Here is a 24,526-nt window from a genome sequence, read left to right as displayed (position 1 = left end):
TTATCATAGTATTAATGCTGCATATGAAGCCACTATAAATAATTAAATAGGCTGTCTACCCCTATAAAGGACTTCCTTCTGGTCTCATATCCAGTTTGTACAATATGTACTGCTCCTCTGCATGATGATTGTCAAGGTGTTATGTCTCCACCTAAAGGTACCCTGAGGAACTGAGTGGGAGTCCCGTTTCTGTGTGTGAGCCCCACATGAGAAAATGCTGAACTGATAGGCAGGATAATCATATAAAACACTCTGAGCAGCGCATTTAATCAGAGACAATTATATATCTCTGTCACATTTAATGATACATTAGGTACAAGTGGATATGATTAGGCTTGTGAAATTAGTGGAATACTGTATGCATCCAGTTACACCCTCATATCTGTACTGTTTTAAATAAATAGCAGAGTACAATTCACGATTAATTCAGTTGTGTATTATGCATTAAAAGTAGTTTTATTATTCAACTTGAACAATAGATTTACATAATCCCAAAACAAATGTACAATGATGTGTGTGCTTATCTACAAAAAGTTTTTTAATTAGCTAAAAATATAAAATAAAGGGATACTAAACAGGGGGTAAATTACATGAATTCAGAAAGTTTTTCCTTCACTTTCTCTTCAATGTTTGCATGGTATTTCATTTGGGAAAGCAGGGCTTTGGCGGCTTGAAGCTCTCCTGAGAAAAAAAGAGAGTGCAAAAGGAAGTTCAATCACTGACTCACTCAGTGACTCTAGGAAAGCTTCAGAATAGATTACAAAACAAACACAGGAATGAGTGGGAGGAACAGAAAATGTTTTAATGCAACATCTGAATATAATACCTCTAAGAAGGGCAGCATCTATCTCCTCTGTCAAGACTGCCAGTTTCCCTGCAAGAGAGGAGGAGACACGTTCCAGTAATATATGTGTTAACAACACATGGCACATAGCACACAAAGCACACTCCCCTCTGAGAGTAACTGCTTTATTTTAGGTTAAATAAACCACATTAGAAAAATCTAAGACATATTTTGTTAACACAATTAAAGCTATAGTGCGTAGTTTCTGTCTCTCCCATGATGATAAGTAATGACAACAAAAATGTTGTTGCATCCACATGATACAAGCCTTCCGTGATCGCGCACCACCCCATACCTGCCAACACTCCCGTTTTTCCCGGGTTTCTCCCGTTTTTCAGCCCTATCTCCCGGACCGCTCCCGGTTTGTTATTTCACCCGGGAAACTCCTGTAATTTGCATGGCCCAACTCCTTTATAAATAATTGGACCAATATGTTTGTCTAATGTTGACAAGTTGCCAGATCTTGTGTGAAACGCAAAGAAATCGAAATATAGCCGTAACTTTCAACAGTGTTGGGCGCAATAATTTACATGCATCTTACCTAGTCATATCGACAACCTCCACGCTTTTTGTAAGGTGTGTCGCATTGATTTTAATGTAGTGCACGGCGGGGAAAAAATGACATTACCCAGCACATTAAAACTCTTACAGTACACTTACCATGAGATCATTTCTCATTTATTTATGGTCACCATTTTTTATGCATTAGCCATTCAGTGATACTGTAACTACCTTTCTATATATTAGTTTTCATTGTACATGGCCGAGTCCGCAATTCCCGCCCTGGATCCAAATTGCCTATATATGCCTACCAACAACGTGAGTTTGTTTTGTTGCACTGTGAACAGATACACCAGTTGCTCTTCTGTTGTATTCCTGACAAAGCAGCTGCTCGAGGAGTGCTGGAGTGCACTTGCTGTTACCATGGTAATCAGAGGTGTCACACCAAATCAACCAGAACTTAAATCTTAAGGATTACAACTTTAACCCCTAAAACAAAGAAATGCCTCAGCCAGTGAGCAGTTCAGCCATTAAGTGATTTTCATGTCTTACACGGTTTCATTTTAATAACGTTTTGAGGCCTGAAGAAGTAAAACTAGCCAAAAATCTTAAAGGGGTGATAGAATGCAAAACCGATTTTACCCTGTCATAGTTGAATAACGACAGTTTGGAGGGTAACTAGGACATACATAGAACCTCAAAATCCCATTGACACCCCTTTCCTCTGCAAATCTCACAATTTGAAACTGCCTCTGAAAACGGGCGAATCTGAACAAAGCTGGAAGTTGACGTCAGCCTCCCAAATCCTCCTCATTTGGCTCAACCTTCTATCTTTGTAACGCCCCCAAATTTACATAGGCCACTAACTGATCTGAGGTCAGTTAGTCTTCTAAATCTAGGTTGTGCAGATCTCTGCTATTCCATTACAAAATTCACTTCTTAGACTTTTTTATGTGAGAAATCAACTATGTAAAACTCAAATATGGGCCGTTTTATGAAAATTGATGGCTAATTGCAAATTTGGTAAGTCAGTGTCGGACTTCACAAGCTCCACAATCTGCCGAGACAGGCGGCGTCTGATGGCCGGGTTTGCTGCCTTCCCTGTCGGCCTCACCGCCTTCACAGACTCACTGAGCTGGAGCTGTGTCAGGATCTCCAACACGAGCTGCGCTGTGTACTTTAGAAAAGAAGAAAGTTTGGAGGTTTTGCAAGGATATTGAAAATGAACCATGGTCGTAAATGCAGTGTTCCAGACTGTACGACGGAATAGCCTACTGGCCCAGAGAAAAGGGTTTAGAACGAGTATATCGGACGAGAGGGAGTTGTGGATCTAACGCAGCGCTGCAGAGGCACTGGCAGAGGACAGGCTTGCAGGGGTTCACCCTCCTCTCCCCACGCTTACTAGCTACAAGGTGAGTTAATTCTTTGGTGGAGTTTTTTTTATGTCGCAAGAGTAACGTTAGAACAACACTAGTTATAATGAAAGTGTCGAAACGTTTTTATTTTGTCTCGGCTGTTTTCGCCACTGCGGCTCTCACCTGGGCATGTCTGGGCATGTAACAGACAGTGTGCCTGTGTGTGTGCGCTGTGCAGCGGAGTGTGTCAGTGTGTGTGTGTCTGTGTTTGTGTGTGTGCGGTATGCAGCGGTGTGTGAGTGTGTGTGTGTCTGTGTTTGTGTGTGTGCTGTGCGCAGGGCAGCAGTGTGTGTGTGTGTGTGTGTGTGTGTGTGTGTCTCTAACGTGTTTGTATTGGATTCGCTCAACAAATCAGCGCATGTCTCTAATGTGTGTGTATTGTGATTCTCCTCAACCAATCAGCGTGCAGCTCATCTAAATATTCACGAGCATACCATATTTGGAAGAAAAGCTGTCGTTCGAAATAGAGCCAGAAGACAGGGATGCATAAGGGCCAAAAAAAATAGCACCTGGGCCATTTTCAGCCCAACCAATGTTACATACCCCATTAGGAGACCATAAGGAACAGTGCGAAATACCGTATATAATCATTCTATCACCCCTTTAAACAGCTACACATCCGATGTGTCAGCAGCACCAATTAACCAGGTTCATGTACTCAACGTCCACCTGTGCTAAATTATCATCACTCAACTAGACGTTCGCTCAATACATTTTACAGGCACATTTATTTACCTTTTGTGTCTTGGCCTATCTTATTGGCTTCCTCTGGAGTCCTAGCTTTATCAAGGGCTTCATTGATCTCCATCAGCTCCATTAAAAACTCCAAATCAGCCCCGGAGTCGGTGCCCTCTTCTATACGCATCCCCTCCAGCTCCAGCTGAAACATAAGATGGGAGTTCATCAAACTCAACTGCTCCTTCAAATACATGTTACTACACATACATACATGTCATACTAAGATAGTAAGGATGTTTCTCTAGAACAAGCGATCAGACAGACAAAGCTTGCAGTTATAAAAAAATAAACTGTTCATTAAAAGGACTCACCATATAAAGACCACGACTCAAAGGCTTAAGCAGAGTCTGGTAGGCTTTGTTCACAAGAGCAGAGTGGCTTTCTGAATACTCCTGTTCTTTCTGCAAAAGAGGGTTCTATTAAGTTTGCTTCTAATCGTGCTCAGTTCATTCATTAAAAAGGGAAAGCAAATATGTGTTATTGTGATTTCTAACACATATTCACATTAACCAGAGTTACACGTCAAACTGTCACAAAAGGGAATGACATCTGAGCAATTTAACACCTTGTCATCCCAATCCATAAACCACTGTCTCTTTTTTTTAAACACCAAATCCTTGGTGATACTGACAATCAGGTGTATGACATACAGCTTCTCTTTTGTAGTCGAGCAGTTCGGGACACTTCAAGTGATCCAGGTGTAAGTTTGACATGACAGACGTGTGGAAACAAAAATATCTTGGAAATGGTTGGCAGATCCGTGTACATTTTGCAGCTATCAGGTCTGTCAACTCTTGTGAAAATCAATAGTGCCTAGCTCTGGCCCATGGGCCCATCATGGGAAGCTGTTTCTGTAATAACAACCAGTGCAGTAGGTGGCTGCCTTGTAGCCTTGTATAAGTAATGAGTTTTCTATATATGATGAAGACTGAGGCTGGAAGATGTCTAATTAAGAAAAAAATGGCCAGAGGTGCTAATAAATAAAACAGAGTCAGTACAGTATTGGACAGGTTGTGTGTGTAGAAACCATTTAGGCTACCTCTCCTCTCTCACATTCTGCTGAATATGAATAAGCTCTCATATCATATCTTGACAACATTTTGCATTGTGCTTTTGCACCTGCGTGTACAGAATAAATTATGTGCGCAGCAACACACTTCCTCTCCTCCTTGTACTCATAATGCTTATTCTTATGCCAGTCAACGTTTTTTAATAATCCACGAGGGGGAAACAGGATAATGTGAACATTTACCGCTTTGTAAAATAACCTATAAACACATTTAACTTAAAACTGCTCAAATGCATTTGGAAAAGTCTTATTTCTTTCATTGACATTTTTAAAGCTGCACTAGTCAAGGTTTTTATGTAAAATATTGGCCCACCTGTCTCACATCAGCCTAGCCTCAGGCTGAATGTGATTTACTTTATTTTTTTTAAGTACATCAAACCTACTTATCCTCACAAGATCTGGTGTTAGAAAGGTACACTTTTTCTGCCTATAATAAGTTAAATATCAAAAGTGAAGGTAAGAGAAGATCAAATGTATTTTCTAAACAGCAGCGAGGGAATGTTCCATCCAAAGTCAAGTGGGCATGTCAAAATTAGACCTTCTTCCTATCTTTTCTCTTTAATATCTGTCAGTATAAAGCACCATCATGAGTTGTCTGTGTGCATTTTATTGATGACATTCTATAGAATTTCTTCAAGGGGATCTCAAAGCAGCAGAGGTAGAGATATCATGACTTTTAGTCCCTAGTATGGGTCAAGCCCTAGTCTCGCATTGCCAGACCTTCCTCCACAGCGCTGCAGAGGAGGGTCTGGCGAGTTCACACAGCTTTCCGTGATGGGAGAAAAAAGTGCTCTGGTTTATTGGCATTTCTTTAAACCAATCACAATCGTCTTGGGTGGCGCAGCAACGGCGCCACTGCAAAATAGCCTCAGGGAGGAACTTGTTTGGGTGGAACGTGTACGTTCAAAGGTTGTTTTAAGGAGCTTGCACACTGCTCCAACAAATGACAACAAACTCCAACAAACACCAACAGTTGGGTCAGTGTGGGCAGGCCGTCTGTGTTTGTTGGCGTTTGTTGGATGGAGTTGTTAGAGTTTGACATGTCCAGTCTGGTCTGGTGGAGTTGTAGAATGTCGGACCAATGTAGCCCATTTTCCAACGACAACATTCTAACAGCTCGAAATGCTGTCTGAATGGGTGGTTTTTCTGGCAGTTCGATCAAACGCTTGAGGAGCAAAACGGGCAAAATTCGCAAAATTCGCAAAGTTCTTGACACAAGTTAGGATAGACACCCTGTTTTGCATGTTGCAATATCCAAGGTTTACACCACAGTCTCCCTGTGGCTCGTCTTGATTGCTGTCTCTCCTGTACACGGCTAGCATCTTTACGGGCCAGGTAGACCATAACTACTTTGGCCACACTCAACAAGGTCTCCACTTCATCCATGTTTTAGTAAACCAAAACTCAAATAAGAAAAGGTAGGACTAGGTGACAAAAGTCAGTCTTGTCTGTTACTGTCTGGGCAGTGTGGACTGGCAGTTGGTTTTATGAACATTCTAAAGACAACCAACTGACAACTTCCAACAGCTGCCAACTTTAGAATGTTGGAGTTTTTTGGTATTTGTTGGAGCAAGCTCCTAGTCGTGCATAGGGCTGGGTATCGTTCAGAATCTTTCGATTCTTATTGATGGCTCGCCATTAATATCACATCGCAGCAAACGCTGTCTGCGTCAAGTTTTAAAAAACTGTAACCACACTTGAAACCAACCGTGACTCTCTGTGACTTCAACAAAACTGCAAACAGTTTACTCCGTCCGCACCTCTCCGTGTGCGCGCGCGTGCGTGCGTGCGTGCGTGCGTGCGTGCGTGTCGGTCGGAGCTCCGGTCTGTGTCAATATGCAGAGAGGACAGATAAGCTTGGGCTTACGCGCTCAGACGCTTTTGGAACCGAAATTTGGCACCGAAAGATAAAGAATTTTTCGATACTCATAGGATTGGAGTATTTTTTTCGATACCATAAAAGTATCGACGTTCGGTACCCAGCCCTAGTCGTGCAACAGAAAATTCAGATTGGACAGATAGTCTAACTAGCTGTCTGGATTTACCCTGCATAGATCTGAGGAGCAGTTAACCATAGTCCTCATAAATCTACCGGAGTTTAAAGCAAAACGTCGACTTATTGGGACTTTAGCTTATTCGCCGTAACCCCCAGAGTTAGACAAGTCCATACATACCCTTCTCATCTCTGTGCGTGCTGTAATGCTGTCTGACGGCTCCAGCATTAGCTTAGCCTAGCACAGATCCTGCAGGTGAATGGTTCCAACTAGCCTACTGCTCCGAATAAGTGACTTAATAACGCCAACATGTATGAAGGTAAATATGGTGCAAAACGTGAGAGCTTGTAGAATACAATGTGAGAACTTGCAGAACAAAAAAATTGAACTTGTATGTTAAAATTTGCACTTGTAAAATAAAAATTTGCACTTGTAAAATAAAAATTTGCACTTGTAAAATAAAAATTTGCACTTATTCACATTTGAAGTCACAAAAAGAAAAAAAACATGAGAGCTTGTAAAAAAAATCTGAACTTGTAAATTGAAATTTGCACTTGTAGAAAAAATATTCACAAATGTGTAGATTGATATTTGCATGAACACAATGACAGCTGCAAACTTGTAATGCAACATTTACTCATGTACTTTTTTTTTTTTACTCAGGTTGATTTTCCATCACAACCACAACTCAGTGATTACAACCTCTCGAATCTGTCACTGTATGCGCTCTCTCGCATCACAAAGAGGCGAAGCCTCGACTTTGCAACACTTGTTGCGATACATTTGGTGCAAAACTAATTTGTACCTGTGGACTTAGGCTGTGGAGCTCTGAGCCAACAGAACGGGGAAAGCAGGGTTTCTATCGCCAGATGAGGGACAACTCTGTCCGGCTTATTTAGCTATGTCGCATGGAAGCCTGGTTGAATAGCAAGCTAGCGTTAGCTAACTAACCAACCAGCCTGATTCTAAATAAATACCTTTTAATTATCTTAACACTTTTTAACAGTCAAACTGAAACACTGGCGGTGAGCTCCAGGTCCTGCAGACGGACCGTCACCAGCGGGTATCGGCCAGCGGAGCAACATCGCTATTATTGCCAGAAAGCTTCGCTACCGACCTCGACCTGCAGTCGGAGCTCCAGCGGGACACGGAGAGCCCCGCACCCGGTAGCAGCTCACCGCTAGTGTTGGTGGAATAGCAAGCTAGCGTTAGCTAACTAACCAGCTTCTAAATAAATACCTTTTAGTTATCTAAACACTTTAACAGTCAAAATTAAACACTGGCGGTGAGCTCCAGGTCCTGCAGCCGCAGACGGACCGTCATCAGCGGGTAACACGTGCCAAGTTCTGCATCCCTGCCAAGACTTCCATCCATAAGGGGAAATAATGATTTTATAAGGCAAAGTAGCTACTGTTTAATTAAAATGTAGGCTATAAACATTCCTTTGTCATGTTCATCAATGATGATTATAATTTTACAACGTTTAGAGACATCAATGTTTTATCAGACTATCATTTCCTTGCTACCTGGGTGCAAATCTCGCAGCAACGAGGGTTAAGAGATGACACGCATTATTCGGCAAAAATGATTGCTGCTGCCAGCGAGGTGGATGTAATTCTGCAGAAGCTATTGTTGCCCCCAGCGGGTGCAATGATTGGCAGTGAGGCACAACATCAGCAAAGCAAGCTGTGGTCATGGCCGGGGATGTGCCGATGCTACCGGTGCGGGGCTCTCCGTGTCCGCTGGAGCTCCGACTGCAGGTCGAGTTCGGCAGCGAAGCTTTCTGGCAATAATAGCGATGTTGCTCCGCTGGCCGATACCCGCTGGTGACGGTCCGTCTGCAGGACCTGGAGCTCACCGCCAGTGTTTCAGTTTGACTGTTAAAATGTTAAGATAATTAAAAGGTATTTATTTAGAATCAGGCTGGTTGGTTAGTTAGCTAACGCTAGCTTGCTATTCAACCAGGCTCCCATGCGACATAGCTAAATAAGCCGGACAGAGTTGTCCCTCATCTGGCGATACAAACCCTGCTTTCCCCGTTCTGTTGGATCAGAGCTCCACAGCCTAAGTCCACAGGTACAAATTAGTTTTGCACCAAATGTATCGCAACAAGTGTTGCAAAAGTCAGCGCAGATTCGCCACTTTGTGATGGCGAGAAGCGCATACAGTGACAGATTCGAGGTTGTAATCACTGAGTTGTGGTTTTGATGGAAAATCAACCCGAGTAAAAAAAAGTACACAAGTAAATGTTGACAAGTTTGTAGCTGTCATTGTGTTCATGCAAATATCAATCTACACATTTGTGAATATTTTTCTACAAGTACAAATTTCAATTTACAAGTTCAGATTTTTTACAAGCTCTCATGTTTTTTTTCTTTTGTGACTTCAAATGTGAATAATTTTTCCAAGTGCAAATTTTATTTTACAAATCCTAATATTTTACAAGTGCAATTTTTATTTTACAAGTGCACATTTTTATTTTACAAGTGCAATTTTTATTTTACAAGTGCAAATTTTTATTTTACAAGTGCAAATTTTACTTTACAATGCAATTTTTTTGTTCTGCAAGTTCTCACATTGTATTCTACAAGCTCTCACGTTTTGCACCATATTTACCTTCATAAACATGTTCCTATTTACATGTTGTATTTGTCGCGCCGTTTTTGCGCACGCTCCAAATTTTCTATCTACAAATGCCACAATAATCTACGGTAAAATTGTAGCTGCGTACTTGTCTCATTAGCATAGGGAGCAGTAGGATTAACTGTAATCATGTTTTGATGTTGCTTTGATGTCGGCTTGGCGGCCAGACAGCCCTAACAGCACGCACTGAGATGAGAAGGGTATGCATCGACTTGTCTAACTCTGAGGGTTACGGTGAATAAGCTAAATTCCCAATAAGTCGGCGTGTTTCTTTAACATGCTAACACAAAGAAAGCAGAAAGTAACGGACATCCGGCCAAAATGAAAGACATCCGGTGGAATTTACGGCGGCACCTGAACAATCCTGGAAGTGGAATGTTGTGGATATAGACTAGTCAAGCCCTACAACACTGCATCCTACATTTCTCATGATGCAACTTGATAGCACATTTAATTGGACCCTCCCTGCCAGGTAAACATTTCAATAACTAATATCTACACAGAACAATTTAATTAAGAACACTTGCTGACACCACTTTCAGTGAAGTTTGTAAGTCTGTCACCTTTTCATTTATTCATGTTTTGTTTAAATTATTATTTTCCTATTTATTTTTCTTTTATTATTATGTCATATATATTTGTATATGTACAATGTAGGTTTACGAACTGAGATGAAAAAAAACAAACAGTCTATGGTAAACACCCATGTTAGGGACGCTAATTTAGATTTTTTTTTCTGACCGATAGCCGACCGATCATTAACCGTTAGCCGACAAGCAAGAAATTGAGCCCCAGTTCATGATGGACGTGGAAAAATGAAGTGGAAATCAGTGGAGTGCCTCTTTTAAATTACAGTTCAGTTAACAGTTTCCCTCTAAAAATATGAGGATTATATATTTTTCTTAGGATATGTTTGGATTTTTGTTGTCCATATTAAAGAAGCAATTTGAATATGTCACCTTGATTAAGAAAATAACTGGGGCATTAATTAATGACACAAATAGTAATTATTCCTGCCCTATATCCACAATTTTCCCTCCTCTGACCAAATATGCTTTTAAGTCAAAAGTTGAATTTCAGCTTTAACTGCACAGCTTATTTTAGACATGTAAGTCATTACTTTACCTTAAAAACTCTTCAAGGGGTGATAGAATGATTATACAGGGTATTTCACACTGCTCCTTATGGTCTCCTAATGGGGTATGTAACATTAGTTGGGCTGAAAATGCCCTGGTTGATATTTTATTGGCCCTTATGCATCCCTGTGTTTTGGCCCTATTTGTAACAAGAGCTTTTCTTCTAAATATTGTATGTTCATGAATATTTAGATGAGTTGCGTGCTGATTGGTTAAGCGAATTGCCATACGCACACATTAGAGACACGCACTGATTGGTTGAGCGAATTGCCATACACACACACATTAGAGACGCGCGCTGATTGGTTGAGCGAATTGCCATACACACACACATTAGAGACGCGACTGATTGGTATATTGAGCGAATCCTATGTTTTGTTACCAAATTCACTTCTGAAACTTTTTTTGCGAAAATCAACTATATAAAGCTCAAATATGGGCCGTTTTACGAAAATTTATGGCTAATTGCAAATTTGGTACGACGTGTCGGACTTTAGGAGCTCCACACAGTCTGACGAGAAAGCGGCAGCCTGCTGGGCTCCATACACAGCGCAAAGTCACCCGTTGTGGATTATTGCACTACGGGGCTCCGCGGCCGGCTGCCGGCATAACTATAATATATTTACAGTTTGAATTTCGTCACGGCACTGATATCACAGCTACCCCAAGGTCTTAAAAAGCTAACGTTGTGTCCGATTTGAATTTAAGATATTTTTATAAACTCGGTCTTGTTACGAGGAGCAGCTAGCTAACTAGCTATATGTCCCATTCAATGCAATGGGGAAATATCGCAGCTAGCTAGCTACACTTTTGGCATAACTATAATATATTTACAGTTTGAATTTCGTCACGGCACTGATATCACAGCTACCCCAAGGTCTTACAAAGCTAACGTTGTGTCCGATTTGAATTTAAGGTATTTTTATGAACTCAGGGTCTTGTTACGAGGAGCAGCTAGCTAACTAGCTATATGTCCCATTCAATACAATGGGGAAATGTCGCAGCTAGCTAGCTACAATTTCGGCATAACTATAGTATATTTACAGTTTGAATTTCGTCACGGCATGTATATTACAGGTTCCCCAAGGTCTTACAAAGCTTAGCTAACACTTGTCCGATTTCGGATTTCAATTGAATGCATTTTTGTGAATGTCAGAGTTAGGAGGAGTCTAGCTAGCTCTCATTAATGGACTCCAGCTCACCGCAGCTCTATCAATGAGACTCGCGGACAAGAGGCGTCAATTTCCCCGATTGTTTGTTTAAATAACTCAACACACATATCCATTATAAGATTAACTGGAACCTGCGGGCTGCGGTAAAAGATTGCGGGCGTAACAAGCTCACTGACTGCGCTCTCAGTCACTCACCGGCCGCTGGAGCTGCAGGCCCTGGAGCTCTGTCAGGGCAGCGCCGTGTGGTAGTTCCAGTCACCCAGAAAAGGGTGAGTTTGTGCGGGTATTGAGCACCGGGCCGCCGGCCGAGCTCAATCGAGCTCACAGCAGGCCGGGGTCTGTGACGGAGGACAGGCAGGGCGGCGATGTAGCAACCCAGGCAGCACCTGCCACTGAACTCCGACACACAGTTGGACACAATTTGCAATTAGCCATCCATTTTTGTAAAACGGCCCATATTTGAGCTTTACATGGTTGATTTCTCGCATAAAAAAGTTTCAGAAGGGAATTTTGTAATGGAATAGCAGAGATCTGCGTGACCTAGATTCAGAAGACTACCTGATCTCAGGTCAGTTGTGTAGCAACAACATAGTTGTGTATGTAAATGTTGGGGCGTGACTGTTCTCTTAATACACCCATGGGCGTGACAAAGGTACAGGTCTTGAGATGCTTACGTAAGCATCTAGCTTTGTTGAGATTTGCCCGTTTTCAGCAGCAGTTTCAAAATATGAGATTTTCATAGTAGAAGGGCCGTCAATGGGATTTTGAGCTTCTATGTATGTCCTATTTACCCACCGAACTGTCGTTATTCAACTATGACTATCGGTTTTGCATTCTATCACTCCTTTCAAGTAAATTAAGCTGTTAATACCACAGTTCCACTGTAGCAAGAGTTAGGAAATACATGACGAACAGAAGACTGCTCGCTTGCTTACTTAACATTTACTTGTAACGACTTTTACTTACTTAAAACTCAGCATTCAATTTGTTTCGCAAACTTTATTTGTCCCACATTTTTGGACTCTCATGCTTTTGCCTTTTAGTGTTTTTAATACTATTTGTGCTGACTTACTTATCTTTAATCATACTTTATTCTTTTCTAAAGATTATTCTTTTGGGCTCCTCCGCCTCCAATGGACAGGGCAGCCAGGTGAAAAGGGGAGAGAGAGGGGGAAGACATGCAGGAAATCGTCACAATTCGGACTCGAACCCTGGACCTCTGCGTCGAGGCACAAGCCCCGCAGTACATGTGCACCTGCTCCACCCACCCACCAACCCGGCCACAATCATACTTTATTCTTAATCTTTGAAATGGACATAATTTGCCCTTGTTTCGTTTTCTTCCTTTTAGATTTATAAGTTGCCTATATTTGTCAATGTCTTTCGAACTCAACTTGTGATTTTTGCCCAGAGTTATTCCCTTGATTAAATCACAATGAATCACACTAACAAAACAACAATGCACAGTCAGGTGGCCTAAAAGAGTCTAACCCAAATTTGTGTCTCACACTTGTACTAATACACCATGTAACTGAACTGATCTCTATTCAGATTCCCCTCACATCCCCCTGCCTACCACAGATTTCTGGCTGAAGTTGTCTGGATGTAGAGACCGCTGGAGCTGCAAGTATCTTTTCTGCAGTTTGTGTGTGTCCAGTGTGAATGTGTAGTCACTGAAAAGAGGCAACACATGGTAACATTAAATGTTTTGCTTTACAGGCTAACTTGATAAATAAAATGTTGAGGAGTAATAAAAAGATTAGTACTCACCAATTCATTATTTTAAAATAGGATGTCCCTTCTTCTGGGGGCTGGACTACTTTGCATGACATGCAGAAGAATGCAGGTGTTGTGTCAAGAGGCTGTCTGCAGTTCCAGCAGTTCTGTTGGACTTGACCTGTACAGTAATTCCTGGGTGAACTGACTGGGTTACTGTAGTAAATGAGCTTCCTTTCCTTTCCCAGTGATTTGAGGTGCATGTTGCTGTTCCATGTGTCCTTGAGAAAGCTGATAGACATAAAATGTGCTGAACATGTAACAGTTTTGTAAACAGACTGTCTGTTCGACATCGGCCAATTTGGGTGCACTAAAGCCCGGGATAAGCACACAATCCGCAAAGAGTTAAATGGCAACATCTCCGAAATTAAAATACACGATTTAGAGCCGTTGTGCAGTCAATCAAAACATGATCTTCCTCTTACTGTCCAAACATCAACAACTTTCTTCCAGAGAGATAGCCTTATGTCAATGGAGATGGCGGAAGAGCGTTCTTCTTCTACGTTTGTTAAAAGCACCACACTGCCATCCGTCGTCTTGGCGGAGTAAGCGGAGAACTGTCTCGGAGGTGCTGGAGACTCACTTGAAAAACAACAGCTAACGTTAGCAAGTGGAGTTGCTAGCAAACGCAATTTGTTAGCAACTGTTGTTAACATTAAAGTAGCGTTGGATTTAATCGCAACACACCAAACGTAGTAAGTTGAACATCATAGCAGTTTTAATACATGTTAGCAATTCATCACTGTCATATTAATTACAGCGGTTGCTATGGTGGAAACTTCTGAAGACACAGAGAGAAAGCCGGGGTGTAGCGTTAGCTGGGTTAGCGTACTAGCTAACGTGTTTCAACAGCAAACCATGTTATTGTTTGAGGTCACTTTATGTAGCTAGCTAAGTAGCGTGTTGTGAGATACCAGTGTGCTTCCGCACAGATAGCATGCCACATTATTTAATGGTACATTGAAAAAGAATCACCCATCTTTAACTCTCTGTTGAAAAGTGCCTGCTCAGCTAACGCTAACGTTACATAGCCAGATGACAAAGACACCCCTCCCATGCTAACGTTACGAGCGGTGAGTGATGGATAATAAGTACTGTAAGATTTTATTCTAAAATGTGACCGGTCTGGCCCTAAAAAGGCCAGACTTAAGCTTACTCCAATTCTATGGTCACTGAAGAGTGTTCGTTTACTGGTAGATCAGAGGAAAATACACGGGATTCAAATTAAGACTCAAGATTCGTCCAGTTAAAGTTAATAACAAGCTTTAGTGAATGATATTGCAAAATACAAAAGCGTATGCATACGGATCAGATTACTTTAAGACAAAACAGCCTATCGCTTTAACCTAGCAGACAGACAGAGATTCCCCCAGCATCTGATGCCGGCTAACCCAGAACCCTCACTTTTTATCCATTTTCTCTGCTTCATCCATGGTGCTGTTATCAGTTGGACGTAGTCCCGGTCTTCTGGCTGCAGCCGGCTCCTTAACGATATGTAACACACTGTATGAAAACATGACCCTGAGTTCTCTCATTCTCAGCTCAATAGAGACAAGGCGCTATTGTTGAGTCCGAACACCTGTATGTTTTAATCTCCTACAAACTAAGGAGTTTCCTGAGAGCCAGGTCATTTTCATACTCTGTCACAAATCACGCGCTTGCAGAACACTGACCATTGTTGTCTCACCCTGTTCATATGGGAAAGGAATCCTCCTTTTGGTTCAAGTTTGAATTATCTTTGTTGAGCAAATGCTGCATCTTCAATTTAATAAATCGTATCACTTCCCAAGACCAGATGGCTTCCTTGTGGCCAAGAAGAACAGAGAGAGAGAGAGAGAGAGAGATGTCAGGTCATGAAATCTGAGGCCTTATACTATACTCTTAACAAAATAATCCTACAGTACATCCATCTAAATTATCATATATCTGAAAACACAACACATATACCACGATATATTACACATTTGTTAATAAGAGCAACCGCCAACATAGTGTATTGAAATGTATTGTTGTTTAAACATAACTTGAATCAGTAATACGCATGCAAGTAACTTTATTTACGCTTTTTGCTTAGGTATGTCACTCCCAAGTATGTTAAAAAAAGAAAGAAAAAAACAGCTGAAACCAAATGTCTATCTCCCATTTTCTTTTTCAGGTCTTCTATTCAACCCCATAGCAGTGAGAAAGGCAATGGTCCATGAAGAGTTTTGGATACACGGAGAGTGGCTTGTCCACCAAGGTCATCATCAGACACTGGAGCACCGATAAAACACTCAAAACTGGTGAGTATTTTATTTACTTAGTGTGGTTGTTGTGCTGCTATGTATTCTACCTATACCAGGCTACAGCACTGCAAACAGTATGCAAAAGTTTCTATGAACTGGGGCCAGTGTAATAATTCTTATTTGGCCAAGGGTCAAACTAGGCGTCTTTACAGTTTCCTAACAAAGTGCAAGCTCTTATGAATGCCAACTCCGACTTCTTTTGTGTATGTGTAGGTGTGTGTTTTTGGAGGGTGTGGGAGAGCAAAAGGTGACGGTACAGTATTCCAGAGAGATACTAGTTGGAGACAGCAGCTTCTATAAGGTAAACAGGATCTCCTCCTGAAGGTCGCTTCTCAAGGCCCCCACAGACAATACTCTGGGTATTATTAACGGAAATGGCTAAGAATAGAGAGGAGGGGAGCAAGGTGGCTCCTCTGGCGGTTGTGTTGTTTGGGTTAAACAAGCCAAAACGGAACATCATCTTTAGAAGAGTGACTTCTCAAGCTTACATGCTGGGTGTGTCACACTCACACAAGGCTGGAGGTTGATATGAAGGGCTTTATCTGGCTCTTGTGTACAGCAGCGGCATAGGAGTAGTTGTGGTTCTCTCTTTGCTGTTTACGTATGGAGTTATTGAGCTTTACAGTTTGGATTTGTAAGTAGAAATATTTTTCAAGTGCATTACTAGCCTTTTTATCAATTCTTATGCACCGATTATGTTGTTCACATGTGCTTTTTTAAGTTTGGTTATATTTTATCCAACAACTTGGAGTAATAACTTAAATGGATCTTGCTGCCTGTGTGCCAGGTGTAAATATGAGGCTCATATAAGATTCATTGCTAATCAGGGGTGGGCGATATGGAAAACAGTCCTCTATCACGTTATATGTGATTCTTTTTCACATTATGATAATACATTTTCTGGAACATAAATTAAATATTGTTTATGGATAAAATAACCACATGGAAATATAATTATATTGCCCACTTCTTAGTGATGCATCTATGCAATACCATGGATCTGCACCATTACTGACACATAGGATATTGGCCAGTATGACTGATCTATGTTACCTTTTTCTTTATCACTGTTTATTGCATAACAAGGCCATTTTTAAGACATTTTTTCAATGTATACTTTACTTTAAGTATCAGAGTACTCTATACAGTTTGAAGCACTTAGTTTTGGTGTCATAGTCAGCATCAGAAAAGATAAAGTGGGCTCAATGCATCCCTGCTAATAATGCTGCCCTCCCAATGAAATTCAGGTGCATAGTTTTTTCTTGATTAAGCCAATCTGATAGTTAATTTACTCATTTATTTTATGTATAGTCTGCGTACACTTTCTAGGCAGCTGCCTGTGGGATATTTTTTTTTTTTCATGGGGACAACCCATTAATAATTCTCTTAAATCTTGAAGGGACTAAATTAAAATGCAGACACATTGACTTCATGTTTTATTGTTGGTTGCTTTGCCATTTGGCAACAACATTTGAAAATGCTATGTCCAGTATGACACTTCTTTTGAAAAGCAAGATTAATTGTGTCTGTTTAAAAATAGTTAAATCAATAACATGGTAGCCCACTCAGTAATGTCAATAAGGCATTTCTTTGTCACAACAAGTTCAATACTCCTTCAAATTAACGAATGTTCTGATGAATGACCTTGTTAGTTAGTATTGTAGTATTGATTTTTTTGGCTTGGTATTGTGTTGTGGTCCAGGTAAAGGCTGTTAAGGCATTAAGGTGGTGACACACCAAGGAGACGGTAATAGGCCATTGTTTCAACTTGGGCCGACAGTGAGTGTTCCGTTGCCTTAGTTTTTGCAGTCTGTCCCGCACTGTCACCCCTAGTTGACCCTCGTTGGCTTTTTTTCAACCTTTTCAATATGTTGAGTTGGCATCAGAGCCGGTCTGTTAGAGAAATCACTCTGATTGGCTGTTCAGCTTAAGCAATTAGTGCACGAGAAAAAAAACACAAGAAAGGTGAGCAAAAGCAAGCAAACAACTAAGTCAAGAGGGCATACACGGAAGGCTTTTCTCATTTTTCATCTTATCTGATCAATCCAATACACAATAGGGCTGTCAACACTGGCCAAAAATGAAATTTTTATGTTCCTTCTTAAAAACACCGGTTCGGGCGCCCTAGTAGCTCACCTGGTTGAGCATGCACCCCATTTTCTATGGCTCAGTTCTTACCGCAGTGGCACAGGGTCGATTCCGACCTGTGGCCCTTTGCTGCATGTCATCCCCCTCTCTCTCCCACTTTTCTATCTTAAGCTGTCCTATCCAAAAAAGCCCATAACAGCCCAAAAAATAATCTTAAAAAAAAAAGGGTTTAACCATTCAAATGTTTTTTTGCACATTATGTCCCTTAAGAGGGTAAATGTACATAGATACATAACTTATGATACATGTCTTTCTAAATGTCTACATACATACTACAAAAAAATTGAATAATGTCCGTAAAACTTTATTTAAAGACTGTAGACCTCTCTCCCTCTGCACCCAGGTTGGTGCTAGTTTGAGAATTGAGCCCCCTAGCAAGCAAGCTAGCTGACTAACCAGCCGGCTGGCCACTAACTTAGTACAATTTAACAACTTAATGGTACATTCACATCTTGTGACACTGTAGGAAAGAACATTGCTATCACAAGATGATTGACAATTTTGTATGGCTTATTTTCTGTAACCAGTATAGCATAAAAGCATGGTGGGTTAAATTAGCAAGCTAGCTAACTAGCCACCTATCTGCTGACATGCAGAGTTATTTCCTCTCACACAGGCGCAGAGCTTATGTGCTAGTTGGCCGTCGACTGTAGTCTTTGCGGTGTGTTCAATTGCAACTTTTTGGCCAAGACACAGGCGACGTGAGGCTACACCACAGTTGGCCTTCATCGCCACTAGTTCTTTGCCATCTGCCTAGTGTGTCAGGACCTTTAGGGGGAAGGAGATTTTTATTTTTTATTTTGAAAGTAGGGTTTTATATATAATTCAGTATATCACTGTACTCACTTATGATTGTCCTCAACTCTTATTTATTTATTTATTTTCACAGATAAACCATGATCCCCATCACTGAGTTGCGGTACTTTGTGGACACACAGCCGGCATACCGCATCCTGAAACCATGGTGGGATGTGTTCACAGACTACATCTCCATTGTTATGCTTATGATTTCTGTGTTTGGGGGGACACTGCAGGTCACCCAGGACAAGATGATCTGCCTGCCCTGCAAATGGGTGGTCAATCAGACCTGCAGGAAGAACTTCAATTCTACTCTCTCCCCATCATTGTTCTTGGAGCCCAAAGGGATCCAGTATGATCTGGACCGCCACCAGTACAACTATGTAGATGCTGTGTGCTATGAGAATAGATTGCACTGGTTTGCCAAGTATTTTCCTTACCTAGTATTACTTCACACCCTTATTTTCCTAGCTTGCAGCAACTTTTGGTTTAAGTTCCCACGGACTAGTTCCAAACTAGAGCACTTTGTATCCATCTTGCTGAAATGCTTTGACTCTCCATGGACAACTAGGGCACTGTCAGAGACGGTGGTCGAAGAGAGTGACCCAAAACCAATGAAAATGAACGGCTCAATGGACCACAAGGAGTCCGTTATCAGTGAGGATGTTGAAGCCAGTGTTCCTATGCTCCAAAGAACAAAGACACGCCTTGAGCAGGGCATTGTAGATAGAACAGAAACTGGGGTTTTGGACAAGAAAGAGGGTGAACAGGCAAAAGCACTCTTTGAAAAAGTCAAAAAGTTCCGTATACACGTTGAAGAAGGAGACATTGTATACAGACTGTATATCCGTCAGACTATCATCAAAGTCATCAAGTTTATTTTGATAATCTGCTATACAGGGTATTACGTGCATGATATTCAATTCAGTGTTGACTGTTCGGTGAATATAGAGAGCCTGACAGGTTACAGCATGTACCGATGTGCTCACCCCTTGGCTACACTTTTTAAAATATTAGCCTGTTTCTACATTAGCTTAGTAATGGTGTATGGTTTGATCTGCATGTACACACTTTCCTGGATGCTTCGGCGCTCTCTAAAGAAGTACTCCTTTGAGTCGATACGGGAAGAGAGCAGCTACAGTGACATACCCGATGTGAAGAATGACTTTGCATTCATGATGCACATGATAGATCAGTATGACCCGCTGTACTCCAAACGCTTCGCTGTGTTCCTCTCAGAAGTAAGCGAAAATAAGCTGAGGCAACTCAACCTCAACAATGAGTGGACGTTGGACAAGCTCAGGCAAAGGATTACCAAGAACTCTCAGGAGAAGTTGGAGTTGCACCTTTTTATGCTGAGTGGCATTCCAGACACAGTATTTGACCTGATGGAGCTGGAGGTTGTTAAACTGGAGCTTATCCCTGATGTCACCATCCCGCCGATCATCGCCCAATTGGTCAACCTGCGAGAGCTGTGGCTTTACCACACACCAGCCAAAATCGAAGCTCCTGCATTGGCTTTTTTGCGTGAGAACTTGAAGTCTCTGCACATCAAGTTCACTGACATCAAAGAGATTCCCTTATGGATCTACAGTTTGAAGAATCTTAGTGAGCTTCATCTCACAGGGAATCTCAGTGCGGAGAACAACCGTTACATTGTCATTGATGGGCTCCGGGAGCTCAAGAGGCTCAAAGTTCTTCGTCTGAAGAGCAATCTCACCAAGCTACCTCAGGTAGTGACTGATGTGGGCTTGCACCTCCAGAAGCTTTCCATCAATAATGAAGGCACCAAGCTGATGGTGCTCAACAGCCTGAAAAAGATGGTCAATCTGACTGAGCTAGAGCTCATTCGCTGTGATCTAGAACGCATACCACACTCAATCTTCAGCTTGCACAACTTGCAGGAGATTGATCTAAAAGACAACAATCTAAAGACCATCGAGGAGATCATCAGCTTCCAGCACCTTCATAGGCTGGTCTGCCTTAAGCTCTGGTACAACCAGATTGCCTATATTCCCATCCAGATTGGCACACTGACCAACCTGGAGAAACTGTACCTTAACAGAAACAAGATCGAGAAGATCCCCAGCCACTTGTTTTATTGCCGCAAGCTGCGCTTCCTGGACCTGAGCCATAACAACCTAACTGATATCCCTACAGACATAGGCTTCCTCCAGAATCTTCAGTACCTGGCAGTTACTGCCAACAGGGTGAGTACTTGAATAATTACTGTTTTCCATTATTTAAATCTTTTTGGATTGTACGTTGGATTTTTTTCTGAAAAGTGTTTGTTACAAATACTAATATCTCTCCGTTTGCCTCCCAACACAACACCCTCCCCACCTTGAAATAAAGATTGAGCTTCTGCCTAATGAGCTGTTCCACTGCAAAAAGCTTCGCACTTTGAACTTGGGGAACAATTGCCTGCATTCTCTGCCATCGCGGTTTGGAGAGCTGACCGGGCTGACACAGCTGGAGCTGAGAGGAAACAATCTGGAGTGTCTGCCTGTGGAGCTGGGCGAGTGCCGACAGCTAAAGAGAACGGGTCTCGTGGTAGAGGAGGACATCTTCAACACCCTGCCCACAGAGGTCAAGGAACAATTATGGAAAATGGACAAAGATCAGGCTTGAACAAGTCTGTGGCTGTGTGTTAAAAATACTGACCAACTGGGCGCTGACACAGAAGGAAGACCCACGCTGTCCTAGAAGGCTTGTTGAATCAGGCAGTAGTTCTGCTGCAGTGTACTGTCAGTAAGGGTAGGTATCGAGAACCAGTAACAGTTTGGTAGAACCAAAATACTGATAGATTCTGATAGATTTTCAGGCCTTTCCATTATAACCAATGAAGGATGCTTCTTTTAGCAACAATGTAGCAGTGCCATTGTGATCAGCAGCGTGCATTTCCATGTTAGGCTTCTCAGTTATGGTGGCGAAGTAAGCAAAACTGTGGAAATTAAGACAGAATACATTATTAAAATAATCTGTCCAGTAGTGTTAGTTTTACAAATTAGATAGGATGGTGATCGTTAAGACATCTGCCTCTTAATTTCTGTGTAGGGATTGTCAAATTCCGAACTCCCATTCTTATCGTAACATGCAAAGTAATTGATCATGGAATCGTTTTAGAGGAAAAAATGTGCAAACGTTCACTCACAATATTTGACAAGTCATCTGATTAAATTACCAAATGTTATATTGGTCTATAGGGAATGACCATACCAATTACAAGCAAACTACACAGTCAAGTCAGCAATCTTTGAGATAGAATAGTGGCTGTTCCATGTCTTTTTAATTTTCCATCTTGTTTGTCCAGCACTGACACAACCTAAACTAACTCCCTTGTCATTGTTTTTCTGCTGCAGAGGGAAGACCATGGCCCTCAAATACCTTCATGTGTGCTTGGTTTGAAAATGAACGTATAACAATAAATAACAAATCAGGGATAACTAATGATAAGTCATGTCAAGCAAGGTTATTGATTCTGAGATTCTTTTGTCTGAGAAGGTGTTGTGTAAGGGAGAGGGTCATTGAGGAGTGCCAGTGCTGTAGAGACTGATGAGTTGTCTGTGGTTGGCCTGAGTCTTGGTAGCAGTACAACATGTGGTATTAGACTAGAGAGTGCAATCCTTACATGGAGCCAGTTTGGCGGAGTGCAGGGTTAATTGGCATCTTATTATTAAGCAGATACCTCACCCGTACTGTCGGTATACTATTCAGTGCTGAAAAGGTTTTGAATGAGAGAAGTCATGTCTGCATCAAAATAATTAAACTGAAGCTTATACAGGAGAACACAATATTGACATTAAAATGGACCCTCGAGATATTAGTAAAGAGTTTAGATGAATACAGATGCTTACCTGAAACACTGGATTGGTTTATCCTTTCTGGGACTGGTATACAGTAAGCACTGGCCTACTTGTATGCCCTGATAGTTGAGTGTTATTGTCTGCAAATAACAAGTAAAACATACACGTAAAAATTCAACAATATATTTTCTAAACACCGGGCCTCGTGTTACTTTCAGTTTGTTATTATAACTTTGTAGGATTAATATTACTAGTGCGGTGCCCTTTAAAAAACGTGCCTGTTTTTAAACGGGTTGATTGTTCGATCTGTGGTATTGCTGCTTGCAGCTTTCTCGAGAACCGCTCATCTAAACATCCCAAAAAAAATTAACACTCGCCTCGGACTGCACTTCCTTTCTGTCCATTTCACATTAATGAGAAACACCGTGTTCTCCGGAGAGAAGAGGGGTGAATACCTCTATATATAGTTAAAATAATACTTGCTCTTTGGTGGATTATGTGCTTACCAAATTACAGGAGATGCTTGGACAGAATATTTTTTGCCCGGTACATCTGGCCAGTAATTGGAGCTGCGTTGTTATTTTTCTCCTTGTTGTCATTTTTCTCCTTGTTGTTATTTCATTGTTTTTCCTCGGAATTCTGCTGATAGAGACACCAGCTCAGAGCAGGACTTTGTGGCAAGCAAGTTTTTAAACTTTTTATCTTCTTTTCAACTTTTTGTTGACTCATCAGTTTGTTTTTACTTAGCTGTCCCCATGCACCAAAGACCAGAGCCCCGTTTCAGGAAGGAGGTTTAACAAACTCTGAGTCCAACCCTGAACTCTGAGTTTTCGGTTCCAGAAGAGCTGATTTGAGTTGGTTCAATCAACTCAGAGTAGGTTCACACGCGTGCACCACCACTATAAAAAGGCAACATGAATGGAGCAATGATACTACGATTCACCATGGCAACAACCACAAACAAACTGGTCGGCGGAAAAACTCATACGCACATACAGCGAGTGTGAACATAGGTTTCGTTAAAAAAGCAACACAGCTGCGGCTGCAAAAGAGAGAAAATTTGCGTGGGAGAAAATTGCTGCTAGAGTAAATGCATAATTTCCAATATTAATGTTATATTAATATCTTTAATCATAAGTATAATATTACTGGTGAAATGGTATTGAACCTATAATCTATTTCATTTAGGTGCAATCCTGCGGGCGAAAAGTACTAGGTACTAAGGCTGCAGCACTATCATTAACAGAATTATAATCCATAATCTTTTATTTCAAAGGGTTTACATCATTCACCTGCAATACTGTGGAACTCCTTTTTAATGGCTCTTACTGGTTTTGTGTCCAGGAAAAACGTAAAAAAAAAAAAAACGTTTCAGAGCAAGTGACTTCTGACGGCGCTTTGCTGGTGGCTTTACTAATATGCTCCGCATGACCAATGTTGTAAAGAAAATTGCTGTAACACAAAGAATGTGCAGGGATGTAGAGCATGTCCACGATGGGTGATGTTAGTGATATGAGGACGAATAAGGTTATGTAGGCTACATAACTGATAGAATGGGAAGAAAAACGATAGCGCTCAAATAGGTAGATTAGTATCTGGAGATGAAAATGCATCTATAGTTGGGGCCTCAATATCATCTCCCGACGCATGTTTAACTCCCTGCGAAGTAATACGGCTTCTTCATCAACGGGATCGTCGACAAAAGGAAATGCCACGTTTTGAGTATAGTTTAGTTAATAAACCAACCCTGTTTTTTTTTTGTTTTTTTTATTCATGCAGATAACAAACTGCGCTAAAATGTGCCTGATACAGACTGACTGAACGAATGAGGAAATGAGAAAGGGCTGTGTCAGAGGGAGGAGACTGAGAGAAACTCTAGGTTTATTGAAGAAAACCTGCTCCCGACCATGTTAGGTTCACAGGCTCAGTTACCATAGTAACTGACTCTGAAGTTAAGTTACCTCTCTTTCTGAAACGGGCTGGAGTTACCCCTCTCTCTCAGGTTTAATTAACCTCCCTTTCTGAAACAGAAAACCCAGAGTTTCCCTCATCTCAGGGTTAACAGACTCAAAGTTTTCACTAAACCTGCTTTCTGAAACGGACCCCTGCTCGAGTCAGTCCACAGAGCCCTGAAGCCCCGCCCCTGTTGCTGCAAGAGCACTCCCTATGCTTTATTAACAGTTTACACAATTAATATTGAA

At 41.4% G+C, this 24,526-nt stretch overlaps 2 protein-coding genes across 5 annotated transcripts; one reads left to right on the top strand and one right to left on the bottom strand.

Annotated features, from left to right (window-relative positions):
• Nucleotides 1-420: 420 nt before the first annotated feature.
• hscb (HscB mitochondrial iron-sulfur cluster cochaperone) lies at nt 421-13,841 on the bottom strand. Its single transcript, XM_039802108.1, has 6 exons — nt 13,283-13,841; nt 13,089-13,185; nt 3,810-3,899; nt 3,496-3,640; nt 827-874; nt 421-681 (listed from the first exon to the last, which is right to left on the bottom strand). Exons 1-6 carry the CDS (start codon nt 13,645-13,647, stop codon nt 587-589), a joined length of 840 nt encoding a protein of 279 aa, XP_039658042.1. The 5' UTR covers nt 13,648-13,841; the 3' UTR covers nt 421-586.
• lrrc8ab (leucine rich repeat containing 8 VRAC subunit Ab) lies at nt 13,831-21,975 on the top strand. Of its 4 annotated transcripts, none has more exons than XR_005639404.1 (5): nt 13,831-13,983; nt 15,444-15,570; nt 18,611-20,729; nt 20,875-21,276; nt 21,882-21,969. XR_005639404.1 is itself a non-coding variant. In XM_039802106.1 (5 exons), exons 4-5 carry the CDS (start codon nt 18,618-18,620, stop codon nt 21,148-21,150), a joined length of 2,388 nt encoding a protein of 795 aa, XP_039658040.1. In that variant the 5' UTR covers nt 13,831-13,983; nt 15,444-15,570; nt 15,787-15,874; nt 18,611-18,617; the 3' UTR covers nt 21,151-21,975. The 4 variants fall into 4 exon arrangements, 3 of the variants coding, with proteins under 3 accessions (XP_039658040.1, XP_039658039.1, XP_039658041.1); XM_039802106.1 differs by adding an exon at nt 15,787-15,874 and having other exon boundaries at nt 20,875-21,975; XM_039802105.1 differs by having other exon boundaries at nt 20,875-21,975.
• The last annotated feature ends 2,551 nt before the right edge of the window (nt 21,976-24,526 follow it).

Source organism: Perca fluviatilis, chromosome 6 (assembly GCF_010015445.1).
Source record: "Perca fluviatilis chromosome 6, GENO_Pfluv_1.0, whole genome shotgun sequence".
Lineage (NCBI taxonomy): Eukaryota > Metazoa > Chordata > Actinopteri > Perciformes > Percidae > Perca > Perca fluviatilis.
Note: the sequence above shows the minus strand (reverse complement) of the source record. Positions and strands in the feature narration are given on the sequence as shown.